The 20,736-nt window shown below is 51.4% G+C and overlaps 1 protein-coding gene across 3 annotated transcripts; it reads left to right on the top strand.

The window, feature by feature from the left end:
* On the top strand, nucleotides 1-18,961 carry CLN6 (CLN6 transmembrane ER protein). Of its 3 annotated transcripts, XM_073212067.1 has the most exons (8): nucleotides 1-191; nucleotides 9,065-9,179; nucleotides 11,835-11,933; nucleotides 12,862-13,050; nucleotides 13,396-13,451; nucleotides 14,857-14,979; nucleotides 15,112-15,290; nucleotides 16,578-16,716. In XM_073212067.1, exons 1-7 carry the CDS (start codon nucleotides 106-108, stop codon nucleotides 15,254-15,256), a joined length of 813 nt encoding a protein of 270 aa, XP_073068168.1. In that variant the 5' UTR covers nucleotides 1-105; the 3' UTR covers nucleotides 15,257-15,290; nucleotides 16,578-16,716. The 3 variants fall into 3 exon arrangements, with proteins under 3 accessions (XP_073068168.1, XP_073068169.1, XP_036865941.2); XM_073212068.1 differs by lacking the exon at nucleotides 15,112-15,290 and having other exon boundaries at nucleotides 16,640-18,961; XM_037010046.2 differs by lacking the exon at nucleotides 15,112-15,290 and having other exon boundaries at nucleotides 16,578-18,961.
* The last annotated feature ends 1,775 nt before the right edge of the window (nucleotides 18,962-20,736 follow it).

The following is a 20,736-nucleotide window of genomic DNA, read 5'->3' as shown; positions in this document are numbered from 1 at the left end:
GCCTCCCTCCCCGCGCTCGGTGCGCGATCGCCGCAGCCCGGCCAGCAGAGCCCGTCTTTAACTCGGGAAAGCAGGGCCGAAGGGTCGACGGCAGGCGGGGCAGCCATGGAGGCAGCGGCGCGGAGGCGGCAGCACCCGGGAGCGGCGGGCGGCCGGGGCGCGCAGCCGGGCGCCTCCTTCCCGCAGGCCAGGTGGGCGCGCGCCGGCCGGGGGGAGCGGAGTCGCGGCCCCGCCACGTGACGGGGGCCGGCGGCGGGGCCGGGCTAGCGGAGCCAGGGTGAGCCCGCGGCGGCCTCGCGATCGGTCTCCGGCGGAGCCCCGCCTCCGCGCTCCCTTTTCTTCCTGGAAGGCGGGTGAGGCTCAGCGTCCCCCGCGGCCTCGCTCGGCCGGGGAGACCTGCCAGGGGGACCCAGAAACTCGAGAGCGGGCGGCGGGCCGGGGGACATCTCTGCTCCCTCGGGCCCCCTACGCACCTGTAAGCCACGGGCGCCACCTCCAAGTTCTCGGGATCCCTCCAACCACGAATAGGATTTGGGAATCTGTGTTAATCTAGAGGCTCACTCCTTGCCCGGAGGCACCCAAGAATGTGAGAATGTAGAGGGGAGAGAGCGAAGTGTGGAAGCTCCTCTGCCCAGGAGTGAGGAAGGGCTTTCTTCGTGTGGTTGCTGTTCCCTGGTGTCTCCGAGGGAAGGAAGTTTTCGGTGCATGTACTAGAGCCCAGACAGGACAAAGGGAGAAGCACGGAGCCACCTTTCAGTCTTTCTCTCCATTCCGCCTTCATCCCGTTTTACAGACCTGAAACATTCGTCCCGTAAGCAGGGAGCCATAGAAAGGTTTTGTGCACTGGTTGCTCAGAGTTAAGTTTAGAAGTTAGTGGCATGGTTTGGAATGGCGGAGAAGTCTGAGACACTTGCAGAGGGTAGCGCTTTCTCGTGCTACCGAGGGACGCCTCTGTTCTGGATCCCTTTCAAGTTGGGGGTCTTTAACTGCCTTGAACTGTGGGAGCCCAATTAAGACAATCTGTGAATATCATATATGGTCACTTTATCTCGTGTGGGGCTTCCATATGCAGCATCTTAGTGAGTATCTTTCTATTTTGTATATGTGGAAACTGAGGCCCAGAGAGGTTACATCATTTGCTGGCAAGAACCAGGGCCAAAACCCCAGGCTCCTGACTTCTGGTTTCTGCTCTTGCTACTCGTGCATGAGTTACCAGCAAGGGTGCTCCCTTGTGATGGCATGAGGAGCTGGCACTCTTCCAGGGTGTCTCTCCCCACCTTTTTGGGTACCTGTAGGCACGTTCTTGTTCTCAGTGTCACTGTTGCTCAAGACAATAGGCAGAACCATCTTGTCCAGTTCCTGGGATGCTTGGATTTCCTCTGCTGCATCCATGCTTTGCTTACCTTATGAAATGATAAGGTGCTCACCACCTTTTAAGGTAACTCCTGCTAGCTTTCTTCTTCTCTATTGACAGTTTCTTGTATTGTTATCAAAGTAATACATGTCCATCATCAAATAAAATAGCACAGAAGGCCTTAGGGTAAAAAGCAATGATCCTCTGTTTCATCTCTTCCTAGCATCAGAGATAACTGCATTAATTTCTTTTAGCTGTTCCTACCAGAGTTAAATTCATATTTCTAAATAATAACAAACACTATATAACACTTTCTGGGGGGCTAGGCTCCACTCTAAGTTTTTGCAGGTATTGATTCAACCACAACTCTTGAGGTAGAATCTACTACTATCCTCTATATTGCACAGATGGGAATAATGAGGCCCAAGAGTTAAGTAACCTGCCTAAGTTCTGGTTAGTGGCAGAGCTGGAATATGAACCCATGTGGTCTCCAAAGTCCACATTCTTAAATGCTATGCTCAACTGCTATTTCTTGGTTTATCAATTTTAACCTCTAAGCTAGTGTTTACCAAATGACATCCTATTATGATCTGGCTCACTTTATATTCTCCATCTTCACAGATGGTTCTATTTGTCACAGTTTTTAACTTAGTTACATCTATAGCCTTAGGGAATAAGGTATACACCATTATTTCTTTTTTGGTCAGCTGTGGGCAATGTCTCTTGATTCCATTTTAAAAGGAGGATATTACTCCCCTACCCTAATCTTTAGCTTTTCTTTCCCTTTCCCCCAACTCCTGTCATCTATAGTTTTGCTTTTGTGTTGTCACAGTTGACTGTATTTACCTGCTATTTTTTAATCATAATTGTCTTCTGTGTTTTTATTTGTGGATTGATTCTAAACTTTGAAAATCACTGTATGATGTTTTTTACTAGTTAGGCCGTGTAAATATTGTTCCCTAAATGTTTAACAGTTACATTTGCTTTCTTATATTGCTTTTGTTTTTCCTGGAGTTTCTAATTACCTTTCTTTGTTCCTCTTACTATTTGCCTTCATTTTCTCATTTTTTGGTTCAAACATTCCATCATGTTGGATAATTTATCACTCTTCATATAAAACCACAATCAGTCCCTCTACAGTCCCCATTCATGGTCCATACTTGGCTCCTCTGTGGCTGAGACTCATCCCTTTTCTGCCAGGCAGTCCTCATGCTGGCTGCTTTGAATATTTCAACGTGATGGTATGTGCTTCCCAACTGCCATGGTATCAGTTTCCCCATATGGTAGACTTGTAAAACTGTGGAGGATAGAAAAGGCTATCCTTGTTTCAAATGACCTGCCATTGTGTTTTCACTGTTGTTCTCAGCAGCAGTTTCTGAGACCAAGAGCTGGCACAGTCTGGGAGTTCAGTGAGTAAAGTTGGTGGAGTCAGAAACTTGGGACAGGCTTGAGGTTTTTCATTCCTAAGATAGTCTGTGGGAAGAGGATGCCTTCCCCCTCCCTGGACTGCCTCTGGTGGTCAGAGTCCCCAGAGAAGAAAACCAGTCAGATGTTAACCAATCTTAATTCCCAAGCTGGGTATCTGCCCTGTACCACTTGCCCTTTTCTTCCTGCCCTGCTAAGCCAGGCTGGACTGATGACAGGGATCCCCACTGACTGAGGTACCTCCTGAAGTTGGGAGGGAAAGAGTTTACTGAGCTCCTACTATGTGCTGGATATGCACAACTTCCCTACCTGAGTCCTTCCCTGGGCTTTCACAATACCTTTATTCCCTGTACCAAGCATCCTACTCTTTGCGCACTTTGGAGGTTTCCAGAACAAAACACTGAAGGCTGTTATCCTTTCCCCCCAGCCAATTTCTTCAGGACTGGAGGTGGCCACCATGTGCTATTTTAAACCTTGGTGGGCACTAAGGGGAAGGGGCAGAGTGGGGCCTCTGTACCAGTTGCTTATCTCACACTCATCTCAGTCAGTTTCTGAATATCTGCCTAGTCTGAGAGCCCAGCCAGCCACTCCCTTCTCTTCCTCTCCACTAGTAAGCCAGGCATCTCAACTCCACACAGTGCTGTCTCACTTCTGTCACGAGGCCTTAGATCCTGCTCTCCTGCTGCTTTTCTGCCTAGTTGTCACCCATCCCTACTTCCAGGCTCCTTGCCTTCATGCAGGCTTTGTATACTGCTCCAGGCTGTACCCATCCCTCTTTATCTTGATCTCCTAATACGCCACATAGCTTGTTATAAGAATCAGAATAGCAAGCTGTTTAGAGCACAGGTCTTAACGTAGACAGGTTTGAATTCTGTTTTTCAAGTTATGAGTGACAGAAAGCCAGCATGAACTGCAGCACCCTTAGCAAGAGGGAATGTATTGGCTTGCGTGGCCAGACCATTGCCTTGGAGATGCCTACAAGTGGGAATGTGAATGCTCATTTCTCCTCTTCCTCTGTTGTTCCTCTCAGGGCTGCTTCATTCTCACCTGGCTGTCCCTTGAGGCCAGAACCTTGGCCACAGGCAGCCTGGGCTTGCATCCTCAGCACCCAAGCACCAGAAAGGAAGGCATTCTTTCTACCTATGCTACTTAGAAAGGTCCCCATGGGCCAGCCTGGATTCCTGGCCTACCCTGTACCTAAGGAAACAGCATCTCTTACCAGAAGAATGGGGGAGTAGGAAATGGGCTGACAAGAGGAATAGTTGCGCACTCCTTCCTATAGGGGTGACCTTGGCCAAGCACTGAAAACATGTGTAAGTCTCAGTGTCCTTATCTCTAAAACAGGAGGCACCAGCCTCCGGGTGCTGTCATAAGGGTTGGATGAGATGGTGCAGGTGAAGCTCCTAATACAGCATACAGTTGGCACTCAGTAAGTGGTAGGGGCACTGAGCAGAAGGGACAGGAATGCTTAGTTGACCTAAGAAAGGCCCACTCCACCTGTCTAGTCTGCCACCAGGGGGCGACAAGATCTCCTGAGAGCTTGCCTCCCTGTCTCTGGGTTGCTCCACTAGCCCAGTGTGGACCATTCTTGGAATTGGCTGAAAATGGTCCCAGAAAGTTACAGAAGCAATACTGTTGACAGGAAAACCTTCATGATGTCTCCAAGCTAGTGTTGGCCACTGAAAAGAATGAATAACTGGTCACTGAGATTGTTTTAAATAAGTCAGTGATCACTGAGCATCAACCAGGTACTGAGCCAAGAACTCTGGAGACTACAGACCCAAGTCACACTGCTCCTGTGCTTGGCACAATGGGTGATGAAACTCACACACCTCAGTCTCCTCAGGAAGTAGGCTGCTCATCACTGCAGGTGGCAAGTAGTGACAGTGACACTGGAAAGAGGATTTGGGCTCTGATGGGGAGGTGGGTAAAGGGGAAAGAAGCTAAAACCCACCCCTCTTCTTGAGTGTTTAGATAAGAGAGTAGAATTCAGCCCTGTGATGTCATGGCTGGACTGGGTGTTAGGGATGAAGCACTAACAGTGGGGCTTTGGGAAAAGCTTCTTCAGGAAGCCTTCCTGGAGGAGGTGGCACATGCCCTGGCCCTTGAACTTCAGGTCACCTGTGAAGAGCAGATGGCTAACTGCTTTGCAGGAGGGACCAGCATCCAAAGATGTGTTGTCAGATGGTGCTCCACTTCCTGCCATGTCTCACATCAGCTTGCCTGGCTGGTTTCCTTCTTCTGTTTCACAGGGAATTGTGAGAAGAGGGACACTGGCAGCCCCATTCTTACCTCCTGCTGGCTTATGAGCCCAGAGAGGGAGGTCCAGTTCATCCTGCTCTTTAGTCTAAAAAGTGAATCTACCTAGAGGGCTCTGATCGGTCCAGCTTGGGTCACATGCTGGAACAAATCAGTGTGGCCACAATGATGGGATAGGGGTTAAAAATATAAACTCTGAAGCCAAGTCACTTAGGTTCAAGTATTTAGCTCTTTAACTTTGGGCCAGTTCTTAATATTTGGACCGCAGTTTTTTCACTTGTAAAATGAGGGTAATATTCCAACCTCAGATGGTTTCTGTGAGGATTAAAAGAGTTCATTGAGAACAGATGGACCTAAGAGACATCTACAGAACTCTACACCCAAAAGCAGCAGAATACACCTTCTTCTCAAGTACACATGGAATATTTTCAAGAATAGATCATATACTAGGCCAGAAAAAGAGCCTCGGTAAATTCAAAAATATTGAAATTGTACCAACCAGCTTCTCAGATCACAAGGGTATGAAATTAGAAATAAATTATGCCAAGAAAATGAAAAATCCCACAAACAAAAGGAGGCTTCACAATATGCTCCTAAATAACCAATGGATCAATGACCAACTAAAAACAGAGATCAAGCAATATATGGAGGCAAATGACAACAATAATTCAACACCGCAAAAATCTGTGGGATGCAGCAAAGGCGGTGCTAAGAGGAAAGTATATTGCAATACAGGCCTACCTCAGAAAGAAGAACAATCCCATATGAGCAGTCTAAACATACAATTAATGAAACTAGAAAAAGAAGAACAAATGAGTCCCAAAGTCAGTAGGGGGAGGGACATAATAAAGATTAGAGTATAAATAAATAAAATCAAGAAGAATAAAACAATAGAAAGAATCAATGAAAATAAGAGCTAGTTTTTTGAGAAAATAAACAAAATAGACAAACCCCTAGCCAGACTTATCAAGAAAAAAAGAGAGTCTATTCACATCAACAGAATCAGAAATGAGAAAGGAAAAATCACTATGGACACCACAGAAATACAAAGAATTATTAGAGAATACTATGAAAAATAATATGCTAACAAACTGGATAACCTAGAAGAAATGGACAATTTTTTATTATTAGAGAATTATGAGAGAATACTATGAAAAATTATATGCTAACAAACTGGATAACCTAGAAAAAATGGACAACTTTCTAGAAAAACACAACCTTCCAAGGCTGACACAAAAAGAAACAGAAAATCTGAACAGACCAATTACCAGCAACGAAATTGAACTGGTAATTAAAAACCTACCTAAGAACAAAACTCCTGGAGTAGATGGCTTCACCTCTGAATTTTATCAAACATTTAGTGAAGACCTAATACCCATCCTCCTTAAAGATTCTCAAAGAATAGAAGAAGAGGGAATACTTCCAAACTCATTCTATGAGGCCAGCGTCACTCTAATACCAAAACCAGGCAAAGATACCACAAAAAAAGAAAATTACAGACCAATATCCCTGTAAAACATAGATGCAACAATACCCAACAAAACATTAGCAAAACAAATTCAAAACTACATCAAAAAGATCTTCCATCAAGATCAAGTAGGATTTATTCCAGGGATGCAAGGACAGTACAACATTCAAAAATCCATCAACATCATCCACCACATCAACAAAAAGAGGGACAAAATCCACATGATCATCTCCATAGATGCTGAAAAAGCATTTGACAAAATTCAACATCCATTCATGATAAAAACTCTCAACAAAATGGGTATAGAGGGCAAGTACCTCAACATAATAAAGGCCATATTTGACAAACCCACAGCCAACATCATACTTAACAGCGAGAAGCTGAAAGCTTTTCCTCTGAGATTGGGAACAATACAGGGATGCCCACTCTCCCCACTGTTATTCAATATAGTACTGGAAGTCTTTGCCATGGCTATCAGACAACACAAAGAAATAAAAGGCATCCAGATTGGCAAGGAAGAAGTTAAACTGTCCCTATTTGCAGATGACATGATACTGTACATAAAAAACCCTAAAGAATCCACTCCAAAACTACTAGATCTAATATCTGAATTCAGCAAAGTTGCAGGATTCAAAATTAATACACAGAAATCTGGGGCATTCCTCTTAACTAACAATGAACTAGCAGAGAGAGAAATCATAAAAACAATTCCATTCACACTTGCATCAAAAAGAATAAAATACCTAGGAATAAATCTAACCAAGGAGCTGAAAGACCTATACTTTGAAAACTACAAGACACTCATGAGAGAAAATAAAGAGATACCAATAAATGGAAACACATCCCATGCTCATGGATAGGAAGAATTAATATTGTCAAAATGGCCATCCTGCCTAAAGCATCTACAGATTCAGTGCAATTCCTATCAAAATGCCAACAGCATTCTTCAACAAACTAGAGAAAATCATTCTAAAATTCATATGGAACCACAAAAGACCCCGAGCAGCCAAAGCAATCCTGAGAAGGAAGAATAAAGCTGGGGGGATTATGCTCCCCAACTTCAAGCTCTACTACAAAGCCACAGTAATCAAGACAATTTGGTACTGGCACAAGAACAGAACCATAGACCAATGGAACAGACTAGAGAGCCCCAATATAAACCCAACCATATATGGTCAATTAATATATGATAAAGGAGCCATGGACATACAATGGGGAAATGACAGCCTCTTCAACAGCTGGCCAACAGACACATGAAAAGTTGCTCCACATTGCTAATCATCAGGGAAATGCAAATTAAAACCACAATGAGTTATCACCTCACACCAGTAAGGATGGCCAGCACTGAAAAGACTAAGAACAACAAATGTTGGTGAGGATGTGGAGAAAGGGGAACCCTCCTACACTGCTGGTGGGAATGTAAGCTAGTTCAACCATTGTGGAAAGCAATATGGAGGTTCCTCAAAAAACTAAAAATAGAAATACCATTTGACCCAGGAATCCCACCCCTTGAAATTCACCCAAAGAATACAACTTCTCAGATTCAAAAAGACATATGCACCCCTATGTTTATCGCAGCACTTTTTACAATAGCCAAGGTATGGAAGCAACCTAAGTGTCCATCAGTAGATGAAGGGATAAAGAAGATGTGGTACATATACACAATGGAATACTATTCAGCCATAAGAAAGAAACAAATCCTACCATTTGCAACCACATGGATGGAGCTGGAGGACATTATGCTCAGTGAAATAAGCCAGGCAGAGAAATACAAGTGCCAGATGATTTCCCTCATTTATGGAGTATAACAACGAAGCAAAACTGAAGGAACAAAATAGCAGCAGACTGAGAGACTCCAAGAAGGAACTAGTGGTTACCAAAGGGGAGGAGTGTAGGAGGGCGGGTGGGGAGGGAGGGAGAAGGGGATTGAGGGGTATTATGTTTAGTACACATGGTGTGGGGGATCACTGGTAAAACAGTGTAGCACAGGGAGGGCAAATAGTGAATCTGTGGCATCTTACTACACTGATGGACAGTGACTGCAATGGGGAGTGGGGGGGGACTCAATAAGGGTGAATGTAATAACCACATTGTTTTTTCATGTGAAACCTTCATAAGAGGTTATATCCACAATACCTTAATAAAAATTTTTTTAAAAATTAAAGTTCATTGAGGTAATACATGTGAACAGCTATAATAGTGCCTAGAATATAGCAGGTGTTCAATAAAGATTAGCTATTATCATCCATCACTGTGTTTCACATATTTTAGCTGCTGCATTTGCAGCCTTTGATTTCCTATCATTCTATAGGTGAGAAAGCCCAGGAGTTATTATTCCTGTTTGGCAGCTCCTTTCTGAATCACAGAAGCTAAGCTACCGTCAGGGCAGCTGGAGTCCATCCCAGGACACCCCCACCTCCATTAGGTCCTGCAAAATAGAACTTAATCGTGCATTTCCTCCTGTCCCCAAATCCCATTAACTTCTCTGTGGCTCGTCTCAGGGGGAGATTCCCACGGGAAGAGAGGAGATGAGCTGACCCTGTCTGCTTCCTTCCCAGGCACAACTCCATCAATGCTGATGAGGCTGCCAGCACAGCTCCCTTTCACCTTGACCTGTGGTTCTACTTCACTGTGCAGAACTGGGTTCTGGACTTTGGCCGCCCCATTGCCATGGTGAGTGTGAAGCTGTGGACAGAGCCCCAGCCAGCAATGAGGAGACTGTGACTTGAATTAGCCGAGTGTCCTTAGATACCGAAGTCACTTCCCCTACCAGAAAAGTATGAGAATAGACCTGGGTGCTTTCCTGTCTTTTAGCTCTAGGTACAGGACCTCGGCCAGCAGGGCACCTGCCAACAAATGGGAGGTCTGAGAGCCTGAATAGTCATATTGTGCCTTGACTCACAGGGGAGCTGGTGGCCCTAAACAGGCATCCTGTGCCCTCCTACTGATTTCCCATATCCCAGTTTGACCAAATCACCAAGCCAGACAGAGAGGAATACAGGAAAGAAAGCAGAATGTCCCACCAGCCTTCCCCACAGCCTTGGTAGAGTATTATTGCTCTGAAGGTGATGAAGATAGGCTGATTTTATAAACTGTTTGTCACTCTGATCCTCAGTTCATTCTTAGTGTCATCTACCAAAACTGTCCCTTGTGAAGAAAATCTGCCCCAAAGCCCTAATCAGCAAGACAACAGTCTGTATACCCACAGATGTTCATTACAGTGTTGCTTGCAGTAGCCGAAACTTCAAAGTGACTTTAGTGTCCAGCAGTAGGGACTGGGTAAATCAGCTTTCTGTATCCAGTATAGGGGATGTTACCTGGCCACCAAACAGGAATTACAGATACTATAGAGCAACCTGAAATGTTTAAGGACGAAAAAGGTGCTGAAGAGGCATGCATACTGACTGACAGCAAATCGGTGACGATCTCAGCCATCTTGTACACACGGGATACACGACTTGAGAGGGATTAGGGAAAGCTGTCCTGGCAGAAGTGTCAGGGAGGCTTATGGTAGATGCTGATTCTCCTTTCTCCAGACTTGCTGGAGAAGCATAAGCTCTATATGTTGTTTTTTAACTGGGGGAGAACGAAAAGGGACTGAGCTAGGAGTCAGGGCATGTAGTCAGGTTTGTGGGTGATACTGGACAAGTCACTGTCCTCTAGGCTTCCGTTCTTTCACCTGTAAGAAGACTGGCTGGACTGGCTGCTCCGAGCCCCCTTCCAGCATGAAGGTCTCACATAGTGGGAGCCAGAGGAGCTGCCCATCAAACTGATGCGATGGGGCGTGAGGAGACGAGACCAGGAACAGGCCCAGGGCTCTCTTCACTCACTGGGCCTTAGCTGCAGGTGGCCTACTGGGGCCCTCCCGTTTGGCACCTCACCTCCCCCATCCTGCCCAGAGTTGCCACTGTAACTCTAGTGGGCTTGACGGGGAGTATACATTTGGAAAGCTCATGTATACACTGGAGCTGTTCAAATGTAAGCACGATGGTCCCAAATTTTCAGTAACTAAAAAAAAGTTTACAAAAGTATTATGTAATAGTTTGTAGCAAGTCAGTTAATACCCAGGTGTGTGAAGTGTTAGATTCTACCTTTCCAGTCCCACCCCTGACAGTTTGGGACACACCCTTCCAGTCCTTTCTCTGCTTATACAAACGTATCTATGTTCTTTTTCTTTTCTAAACAAAATAAGATTCTACTTTATACCTTATTCTACAACGTGCTTGTCTTACTATAGAATATATCATGGCTTATCTCCATGTCAAGGAGTCCTTTCTGTAAATGGCTACTTAACCGTCTATAGTAGAGAGAGATGTACTATAATGTATTCAACCAGTCCTGTTTGGTTGATGCGTTAGCCTATCTCTGGTATTTTGCTATCACAAAGAGTATTTTAACCAATGTATATATCTTGATACAGCTAAAGATGTAGAGGTAAACACACACCAAGTAAGAGACAAAGAGAGGGACAGAGATTCCTGTAGCCTGGGAGTTTTGTTTTTCTGGGTTAGTTTTATCTAACATTTCTGAATTAAAAGAGATAAGTATTTAAATTTCGATTGACATCTGTAGTCATTACATATGCTCTCAAACAACAGATAGTGGAAGTACAGTTTGGCGGGGTGGGGAGTTTTAAAATGTTTAAACCTCACATAGGGGTTTTCACACTGGCTCTGACAAGGCCGGGGTCATGGGGTAGACCAATAGGAGGAGGTCTCTCCAGGCAGAGAGACCGCCTCTGGCCTGCCTCCTCTCTCAGGGAAGGTGGGAAAGAAGTGAAGCTACTTTGTAGAACTCACCTATTTTCTTCTTTGTCTCCTAATGTAGACTTTTGACCAGGTTTGGAGGGGGCCCAGGTGCTCAGTGGATAGAGCATTTCCCATGCCTGGGCCTAGTGGGGAGGAGATCTTACCATCATTATAAGGCCTGGAGTGCCAGATCCCTAAGGGTTCAGGGAGACCACCAGGACCGCAGATGGGGAAACCCAGAGAGGGGAAGGACTTGTCCAGGGTCACTTAGAAAGTGGTGTCACAGCTGAATCCCAACGTAGCCTCCAGCATCCAGGCTAGTACCCAGGGACATTCAGTGGGTACCCATTAGGAGAGGGGCGCAGAGTCAGTCTCTGGATTTGCGTCTACCTCTGTGCCTGGGGACAAATCTGTTTACCTTCGCTGAGACTCAGTTTGTCTGGATACACCTGCCCTGGGGCAGCTGAGAGGATCCGCAGAAATCACAGAGAATTAAGTGTGCAGAGGAGGTGGGGGCTGACTCTCCGAGGGTCTCACGGGCTGTGCCCAGTTGAACACCAATCCTCCCCTTGTTCCGCAGCTGGTATTCCCTCTCGAATGGTTTCCACTCAACAAGCCCAGCATGGGAGACTACTTCCACATGGCCTACAACCTCATCACGCCCTTTCTCCTTCTCAAGGTACAGTCCCTGGCTCCCTGCCCTTCCTTCCTGACGTAGGCCTGGGGGCACATCAAGGGCCTGGGGCCCCAAGGGAGCAGGGCTGCTTCTGGTTGGGAGGGATGAAGACATCCCCAAGGAGAGGCATTTTATTTGGGCCTCCGCCTGGTGTGCCAGGGGGTAAAGTAGGTGAGGAGCGTTCAGGGAAAAGGACTGGAAGAAAAGCCATGTTGGGAAACCATAATATATTTGGAGGGTCAGGCACAAGGAGTGGTTGGGTTACTGAGGTCAGGGGCCAGTTGTTCTATCTTATGGTCTGCAGATCCCTGCCTTTGAGATGCCACTGGAGCCCTAAGCTCGCTAGGACTGCCAGCTTTGCACTTTGCCAAATAAGGGCTCTAATAACAACTGTGACCATCTACTATCCCCATCATTTTGTCTTTAGAAAACTATTTCAAATCTCTAAAAGTAGGGAGGGTATAATCTCAGAATTCAGAGGAGTCTCTGGTTAAATGGTTTAATTTCAGAAGCAGCTACCCCATCACTGACATTTTCTTTGTGTTTGCCATGAACCAGTGGCTCGGAAATCAGACGGTCCCTTCGGCAGGTCAGCCCAGCCATGCAGGGGCACCCTGGGGATGGTGGGATGGCTGGGCCCGGAACCTGGACGCCGGCTCTGGAGGCCTGGCTGTCACCTCCAGCATGTGTGACCTTGGGCAATGAGCCAGCCCCTAGAGTCTGTTTCCTCAGTGAGAAGGGGTGCGGTTCCCCAGCCCCTGCTAGGTTCACACACATATGTGTGGTTCTGGAGGCTGGTTGGCCCGCCAAGGGGCCTCACCGATCCCCGAGTGCCTTTCTAGCTGGTGGTGGCTATCTCACTCCAGACGTGAGGGAGACGGGCGGGGTGTCAGTACGGTGGGTCACGCCGCTGGGCTCCTTCTGACCGTAGCTCGTGGAGCGGTGCCCCCGCGCCCCGCCCCGCCCCTTGATCTACGTCAGCGTCACCACCCTGGTCATGGGCGCCAGCATCCACCTGGTGGGCGACTCCGTGAACCACCGCCTGCTCCTCAGCGGCTACCAGCACCACCTGTCCGTCCGTGAGAACCCCATCATCAGGAACCTCAGGCCGGAGACCCTGGTGAGGCTGCCTCCCCCACCGCGGGGAAGCCTGAGGGCAGCCTGTCCTCTGGGCCAAGGGCATTGCTGCAGCCCGTCTCAGTGCCTGACCTTCTGCTAAAGACATTCTGTCCCCACCCCACCTCCAAGCTGGGATGTCCCTGTATGATTTCAGCAAGTGGCCCATTGACTGGCTCCCACGTGGGCCCCCGCAGGGAGAGGGCAAGACCCTGCGAGTAGGGAAAGAGGGCAGCTGGGGAGGCCTGGGCGTCGTGGGGGAGGGAGGGGGCCGGAGGGCTGCAGGTGCCCCAAGCACGCTCCCTGAAGCACGTCGCCCTCTAACCCTGCCGTGCCCTGCCGCCTTCAGATCGACTCCTTCGAGCTGCTGTACTACTACGATGAGTACCTGGGCCACTCCATGTGGTGAGTGATGGGGCCGCGCCCTGCCGGGAGAGCAACGACAGCCAGTCTGCCTACCCGAGAGCCCTGGCCGCCCGCCAGTTCCGCCGCCGGCCCCAGGGCCCGTGGGCAGGGCTTCCGGGGCCCCAGGTGTGGAGCAGAGCCCCCGGCCCGGCTGCAAGGGCGCGCTCTTCTCCCGCGGGGACGCTGCGGGCGGTGCCCGGGCCCTGGCTTCTCGCCGGCGGCCCCCAGCCCCGCAGTGCCCGCGGTGGCCACTAGAGGGCAGCGAGCGGCTGTCCCTGCCTCGCCAGCCTGGAGCCTGAGGGTGGGGCGGGGGAGGCCGCGGCGCAGATCAGCACCCCTCCCGCCGCGGGGACGTGCGGGGAGGACGAAGGCGGGTCGGCCGGGCCGGCGGGAGGGCAGGGGGGAGCCGTGTGCGTCCCCCTCCTCAGAACTCCAGGAGAGCGCCCCCTTCTCCCCGCGGCCGCAGGGCGCCTCACGAGTGCGGGCCGGGCCCCAGGACGTTCGGCGCCCAAGCGGAGAGCAGGCCTCTGTTGCAGCCCCGCCCCGCCCAGGAGCGCAGGGCCCGGGGGAGGGGGTTGGTGCTGGGTGAAGGCTAGTAGGTGACAGCTAGCCCGGGACCGGGGTGCACCCACTCCTCTCACACGCCCCACACTGGTGTTTCCGGGGTCTGTTTAGAACATGAAAAGTTGGTCCTCCTGGCCCGGGGAGCTCCCCGGACAAGCCTCTTGCCAACTGTTCCTGCCCTTTGCCAAGAGTCCCTTCCCATGGAGGGCACGGAGGAAGGAGAAGGGGGGAACAGAGGCGGGGAAGGCTAGGAGAGGAGCGGGAGTGTGGGGCGCCCGTGCGGGGTAGGCAGGAGGGCGGGGGTGGGCGCGTGGGACAGCAGCCTGGGTGTGGAGGGCGCAGGGGGGTGGGAAGGAGGCTGTGCGTGGAGTGCAGGGGAGCGGGCCCCACAGAGCTGGTGGACGACCCGGGCAGGTGTCCTTTCTCTGCATTTTTTTTTTTTAAACCTGGGCCTCTGGCCTCTCCTTTGGTGCTTCTGGGTGGCCCTGGTCCAGGCCAGCGAGGAGCTGGGGCTGCTGGTATATAGGGTGCAGGGGTGAAGCAGAGGCGCCACACACACCTGCGTGGAGTAAGTGGAATGGCAGGGCAGTGTGGGAGGGCAACCCCCACCCCGTAGACTGCGGGCCTCTGATTTGCATGTGCCCAGGGAGCAGGCCTCCTCTTCCTGCTTCCCTCCCGTCCCTCCCTGGACCCCCAGCTCAAAAATGCTGGCAGGGGTGATGCCCTCCCCAAACTAGGTGAGGTGCCAGGAACCGGTGCGAGGACAGGTGGGGGAGGGGCCTGTGGGGGCCGGTGACGGGCAGCTGCGCAGGCCTCTGAGGCCCAGGCCTCCCTGTCGCAGGTACGTCCCCTTCTTCCTCATCCTCTTCATGTACTTCAGCGGCTGTTTCACTCCCACGAAAGCTGAGAGCTCAATGCCAGGGGCAGCCCTGCTCCTGGTGGTGCCCAGTGGCCTGTACTACTGGTGAGTAGGCAGCAGACCTCAGGGGCGGGGGGAGGGCTCCAGACCAGAGACCTGCAGTGTGACACCAGGGGCCCCTGCTCCCCCCTCTGGTGGGGACCGTGACGGTGCCTTATGGTGTCCCCTCTGCTCCAGGAAGCCAGGCCTGAGTGTGGCCTCTCTGTCCTCAGCCCCCCCAGAACCCTGCCTCCCAGAACCCCAGTGCCACCTCTACAGGCCCCACTCCAACACCAAGCCCCATAGAGCCCCGTGGGCCTCAGCTTTCTCCTCTTTGAAATGAGGATAATACATACCTGTCTTCCTCTCAGGAGATGGTAAGAATCCAGGGGGAGAGAGGGGCTTCATAGACTACAAAGCACCATGGAGAGGACAGGATAGGTGGGGGGTGAAATTCCAGAGCCTCAGGAGCTGCTTGCCTGGTTTCTTCATTCCTTCTTGGTCTCTCTTCCCGTTTCAGAGGGCCCAGGCCTCAGCCAGACTCTAAGTCCTCTGTTACTTCCACCCAGGGGGATTGTGGGTATCCTAGGAAGGACTTGGCCCTTCTCTGACGGGGGGCCTTCCTCAAAAGGAAAAGGGCAACCTTTCCTGGAGCCAGCCTCAGCCACTGTCAGGTTCTGTCCCTTGACCAGCTGATAGGGTCCACCAGGCAAATTTGCATGCTCCCTGAGGACAGAAATAAAAGGAATAGGTGGCACCTCCAACAAGAAGGAAAGAGGTTAGACATGGGAAAGAACTTCCTACCCTATTCTTGCCCACAGAATGTTCGTGCAGTGATGGCCACAGTCATAGCAGCAACCATTTGCTGAACAATATGCTTTTCCAAGTAAGAGATGTACACAGCTCTCATCAGTAACCTTGAGAACACTATTTACATACCTCCTTTATAAGCAAGAAAACAGAGATTCCAAGATGTACTGTAAATAACCCTGAGGTCACACAGCCGCTAGGTTTCAGAGCTATAGTTCCTTGAGTGAAATGGATAAAAACTGTGGTTCTCAAGGGGCAGGAGAGTAGACCAGACCACTTCTCAAAAGCCCTTCAACAAGTGTTATGGGGTTCCTGGCCATGTGCTAAGTACTGCCTTAGGAGCGACCAGGAACCTCTGAGATCTGAGACTAAGTCCCAGCCTTCAAGGAGACAGTAATGACAACCCCCATAAATTGTAACTGCATTCTCAAACTCAAATGCCTTAAGGAACCAAGCTGGTAAAAGAAATGCATCAAGCAGGCATTGAGTGAGACAATAGAGAATGGTAGGGACTGTGGCAAACAGATCTAAAGCAGCAGCTGCTTTCTCCTCCGATCAGTTGTCCTGTAACGCAAGCCTAATGTAACCAGAGAAACGAGAGAGCGACTTGGGTAATCTGTTACTTAAATATTGGTAACAAACTCAACACATAAAAAAAATAGTAACTATACAAGCCAAATCAATATGCTGCCTATGGGCTGTGGCTCACAGTGGTGTGGTTTCCTGAGCCTCTTGTCAGGCGAGCCATCCTGACTGACTGGGAAGGCAGCCTGGTGCTTGGGTACCAGGAGCGATGCTGCGCAGCATGGAGCTGTCATGGCACCCACCTCACCCCCCCACCCTGGCCTCTTCAGGTACCTGGTCACTGAGGGCCAGATCTTCATCCTCTTCATCTTCACCTTCTTCGCCATGCTAGCCCTCGTCCTGCACCAGAAGCGCAAGCGCCTCTTCCTGGACAGCAACGGCCTCTTCCTCTTCTACTCCTTTGCCCTCACCCTCCTGCTGGTGGCGCTCTGGGTCACCTGGCTGTGGAACGACCCTGTACTTAGGAAGAAGTACCCGGGTGTCATCTACGTCCCTGAGCCCTGGGCCTTCTACAGCCTCCACGTCGGCAGCCAGCAGCAGCACTGAGTCCCTAGCACCGGCCGCTGGCGCTCCGCCTGACGGGAGATGGGCCATAGAGGGCATCTGAGCACGGAGAAGTGTGTGTGCACCCAGTACCTGCGGACGTGTGTGTGTGTGTGCGTGTGTGTGTGTGTGTGTGTGTGTGTATGTATGTGTGTGTGTGTGATCGTTTCGGTCAAGTTTCCTGCGGACATGGGTGTGTGTGTGCACGTGTGTGTGCATGTGTGTATATGTGTGTGCATGTGCACATACGCACAGAGCACATCATCCTAAGACTTGATCGTTTTGGTCAAGTTTCCTGCGGACATGGGTGTGTGTGTGCATGTGTGTATGTGTGTGTGTGTGTGTGTGCGTGTGTGTGCATGTGCACATACGCACAGAGCACATCATCCTAAGACCTGATTGTTTTGGTCAAGTTTCTATTTGATTTGGATCCTTCCAGGATGGGATTTCGTGTAGCAGAATTTCCAGGCCAGATCTGGGCCCTGCCTTGGTGTCACCTCACTGGACTCTGGGCCCTCTCACTGTCACTGCTCAGGGCTGGTCTCTTCTTCCCAGGGTGTCTTTGGGTGGCCCTGCAGGAGAGGAGGCCTGGGTAAGGCAGAGGACCTGGCTTGTCACCCACCGTCTGGCTCACCCCTCAGACCCACTCTGGCCCTGGTCAGATTACAAAGGTTAATAACTTCACAGGTATCATTGAGCAAAACACCCCCTTCCCTGGGCCGCCTTTGCTCTAGATGGGCACAGTGGTCCCAGAGAGCGTCAGTGGGCCATTTGCAGTCTCCTCGTGGGCAGCCCTGGATGGACTACAGCTCTGTCCTGTCTCTGCCCTCTCCTACCCTGGGAGAGGGATGTGCACCCCAGACCCTCACGCGGACCTCAGGCCACACAGGGTGTTGAGCCACTCTGACCCTGGGGAGCCAGGGGCCAGCCCACTCCCCTAACCACCAGCCTGATCTTGGGGTCCCTCCAACCATCTTCATCTGCCAGAGCTTCCCCTTCCCCCTCCTCCAGGAGAATGGTGGAACCCCCTTTGTGTCAACCTGACCAAAGGTCTTTGAGCTGCCACTAAAGGAGAGCTCTCCAACGCTTAGCCTTCTCCCCTGAGCCCTGTGATATGGGCCGGGGTTGTCTTGAGGCTCTCTCCCATCGGCCTCTTCTCAGCGTGAACCACATGCCTTCTGCCAGTGGCCTCGTTCCCAGAAAAGGGAGGCCTCACCCCCAGCAGGACCTGTCCCCCACCTGGTCCCAGACCTTGGGGCCAGGTCTCCTCCCACAGCTGCAGGCACCACAGCCTTCTTCCAGCACTAGCCCTCACATTCTCCAGGGCCCCAGGGGGCCCACTTTGCCTTCCCCAGGCCCTGCCTCTTCTCCTGTGTTCTCAGGGAACCCCATACCTCATGTTGGGGTTCCTCTACAGCCCCCATAGGGGTCCCCCAGGGACCAGTCAGTCCCTGTCTGCTGGCAACTTCCAGTGGTCAGAGGTATGAGTAAAGGCCAGTGCGGAGCCAGGGCTGGCTGGTGGCTGCTGCTCTGGGTATGCGTTTAGGCAGCAGGAGGGCATGCCCTGGAATGAGGGAGTGACTGGTCTCCCTGGCAGACCCCAGAGACCCACTGAGCCCGCATCTGGTGCTGCCATTGCCCACTGGCCCTCCGTGCTGTGTAGGATCCTGGGGGTGGGGCCCCCAGACAGGCTGTGCCACCAGCCCATTCCAGAGGCGGAAGCAGGGAGAGGAATGGTGGCCTTTCGGGGAAGCTGGGGAAGCTGGGGAGTGGCACTTAGCCTTGGGAAGGTCACCTGATGCCTCAGCGTCTCAGCCTCAGCACCCAGCCATCAGGGACCTCCTGGGGCTCCTGTATCAGACCACGCAGAGGAAGGGCCACATGGTATGAGGTGCACCGAGTCGGCTCGGCCCCCACCTGCCCAGCAGCCTCCTGAGGACCCTGCTCCTTCAAACCCTGTCCTGGGCCTGTTCTGCACAGAAGGACTTAATGTGTCGCTTATGAGCAGGCACAAGCCTGGTTGTGTGGGGACTGAAGCTTATACAATTTGGAGGGATGCTTGATAAGAAAACAGGAGAAAAAAAAAGTGAATAAAACATTCTGTATGAAAGTGAGTGTTTAGAATGGAAAAGAAATCGCAGCAAATTAGAGCTGTGGATATTTCATGTCCCTTGACTGATATCCCTTCGGACAGTTTACTGGGAACATTTCCCTAGAAATACTTAATTGCAGCCTGGCTTCACTCCACCTGGGAAACTAGGCCAATGGTTCTCAAAGTGTGGCCCTGACTGGCAGCATCAGGATGGCAGAGGAAAATGCCCCCTTCCACTTGCTGAATCAGAAGCTGGTGGTGGGGCTGTTCAGGTGACCGGATCTCAGCTCCCGAGTGATTGTGGAGGGGGTTTCTGTTTTTTCATATCAAGTCCAAGCGTAGCACACACAATGACATGTGCAACTTGATGGATTTTTGTATCGCGAACGCTCCTGTAGCCACCATGTGTTTTCCGCCGTGTGGGAGACACCCCTTGGAGACATAGACATAAAGAAGGTGTTGACTAGGGTGTGCCAGTGCCGATGTCTCTGGGGGGACACAGCCCCAAACCCAGCACACCGACATCCCGGGGGAATGTCCTGTCTCCCCAGTGAGCCCGTCCTGAACACAGCATGACCCCAAGTGAGCACTTTGGCCTGGTCCCGCCCTACAAGCATCCACTCTGTGCACCCCCCACCCATGGCCCTCCGAGGCCCCGCCTGACTTTCCCTTTACCTCTTCTCCCAACAAGGCTGTTAGCAGGAAGCTCTCCTGCTCTCGCACCCCGGCCAGCCTTCCTCTTCTCGGAGTCCTCCAGCTGAAATTCTCTAAGCCTCAAACAAGTGTGAAGAGGTGACTCAGGAGACAATCTGGGGCAAAAGAGAACCTCCCACGTGGAGGTAGTCAGGCAAGGACGGAGGGAGAATGGACCAAAGGCAGACGGCCTGTCCACGGCCACGTACAAATTAGTAACAGGCCCTTCTTCCTCTGCGCATGCGCAGCCTGGCCCCGGGACCCGCTGTCCCCAGGGCTGGGAGCCCTTGTGCAGAACACGGCCTGTGCGGCCACACATGCCTGTCCTGACAGGGCAGAACCCTCGGGTGGGCGCCCCAGACAGGCCTCCCAGCTTGGAAGAGGAGGTGAAGGGTGACAGCCTGCAGTGCCCAGCACAGCAGCTGCAGGAACCACCCACACTTCCGGGGGGGCTGGGGGGCCACATAAACCAGTGAGGAAATGGGGAAAGTCAGCAGCTTCTGCAGAAGGGATGGGAGCTGTGGTGGGGGAAGAGGGGGAAAAGGAAGGAAAGGAGGAGCCCTCGCCCAGGGAAGTCACCCAAGAGACCCAGAGCTGGCACTTTCCCAACCCCTACCCCAGGGACCAGGGAGGGAGGCAGAGAACTGATACCTGCTGAGAACAGACTACGCTGGCTACATGATCCCCTCAGCTCTGGGATGAGGCCCAGCAAGGAGACAGAGGCACAGAGCAGCCCCAAGGTCACTCAGCAAACAGGCAGAAGGGAAGGCTTTGAATCCAGCCTGAGAGCGCCAGGGCCTGTGTCCCTTCTGCGGACTGCATCCCAAACCTTTGGCGTTGGAGGCGCCTTCGGCTGTGCTGCGCCTCGGTGGCAGGGTGTGGGGTGAGCTCTGGGTAAGACAGTGCGCTGCGGACACCCAGCAGGAGCTTGTCAGTCCCAGGGGAACGAGAGAACCCACAACCGAGGCAGGCCGAGGTGGGGCCCAGGAGCAGCCCCACTCCGGAGTCCCTTTCTGCGTATCACTGATCCCTCTTCAGTGTCCATGGAGGCCCCCAGTAAGGAAAAGTGGTGTTTGCCGCAGAGCATCAACATCCTGATG

Source organism: Manis javanica, chromosome 8 (assembly GCF_040802235.1).
Source record: "Manis javanica isolate MJ-LG chromosome 8, MJ_LKY, whole genome shotgun sequence".
In the NCBI taxonomy this organism is placed as follows: Eukaryota; Metazoa; Chordata; class Mammalia; order Pholidota; family Manidae; genus Manis; species Manis javanica.
The sequence above is the reverse complement of the archived record's forward strand: the minus strand, read 5'-3'. Positions and strand labels throughout refer to the sequence as shown.

What these genes read in the sequence shown, in the direction of transcription:
- CLN6 (XM_037010046.2), top strand. Translation starts at nt 106, where the DNA reads ATGGAGGCAGCGGCGCGGAGGCGGCAGCACCCGGGAGCGGCGGGCGGC. An exon ending in CGCCCTTTCTCCTTCTCAAG is followed by an intron (nt 11,934 to 12,861) that starts GTACAGTCCCTG and finishes TTCTGACCGTAG; the next exon opens with CTCGTGGAGCGGTGCCCCCG. An exon ending in CCCAGTGGCCTGTACTACTG is followed by an intron (nt 14,980 to 16,577) that starts GTGAGTAGGCAG and finishes TGGCCTCTTCAG; the next exon opens with GTACCTGGTCACTGAGGGCC.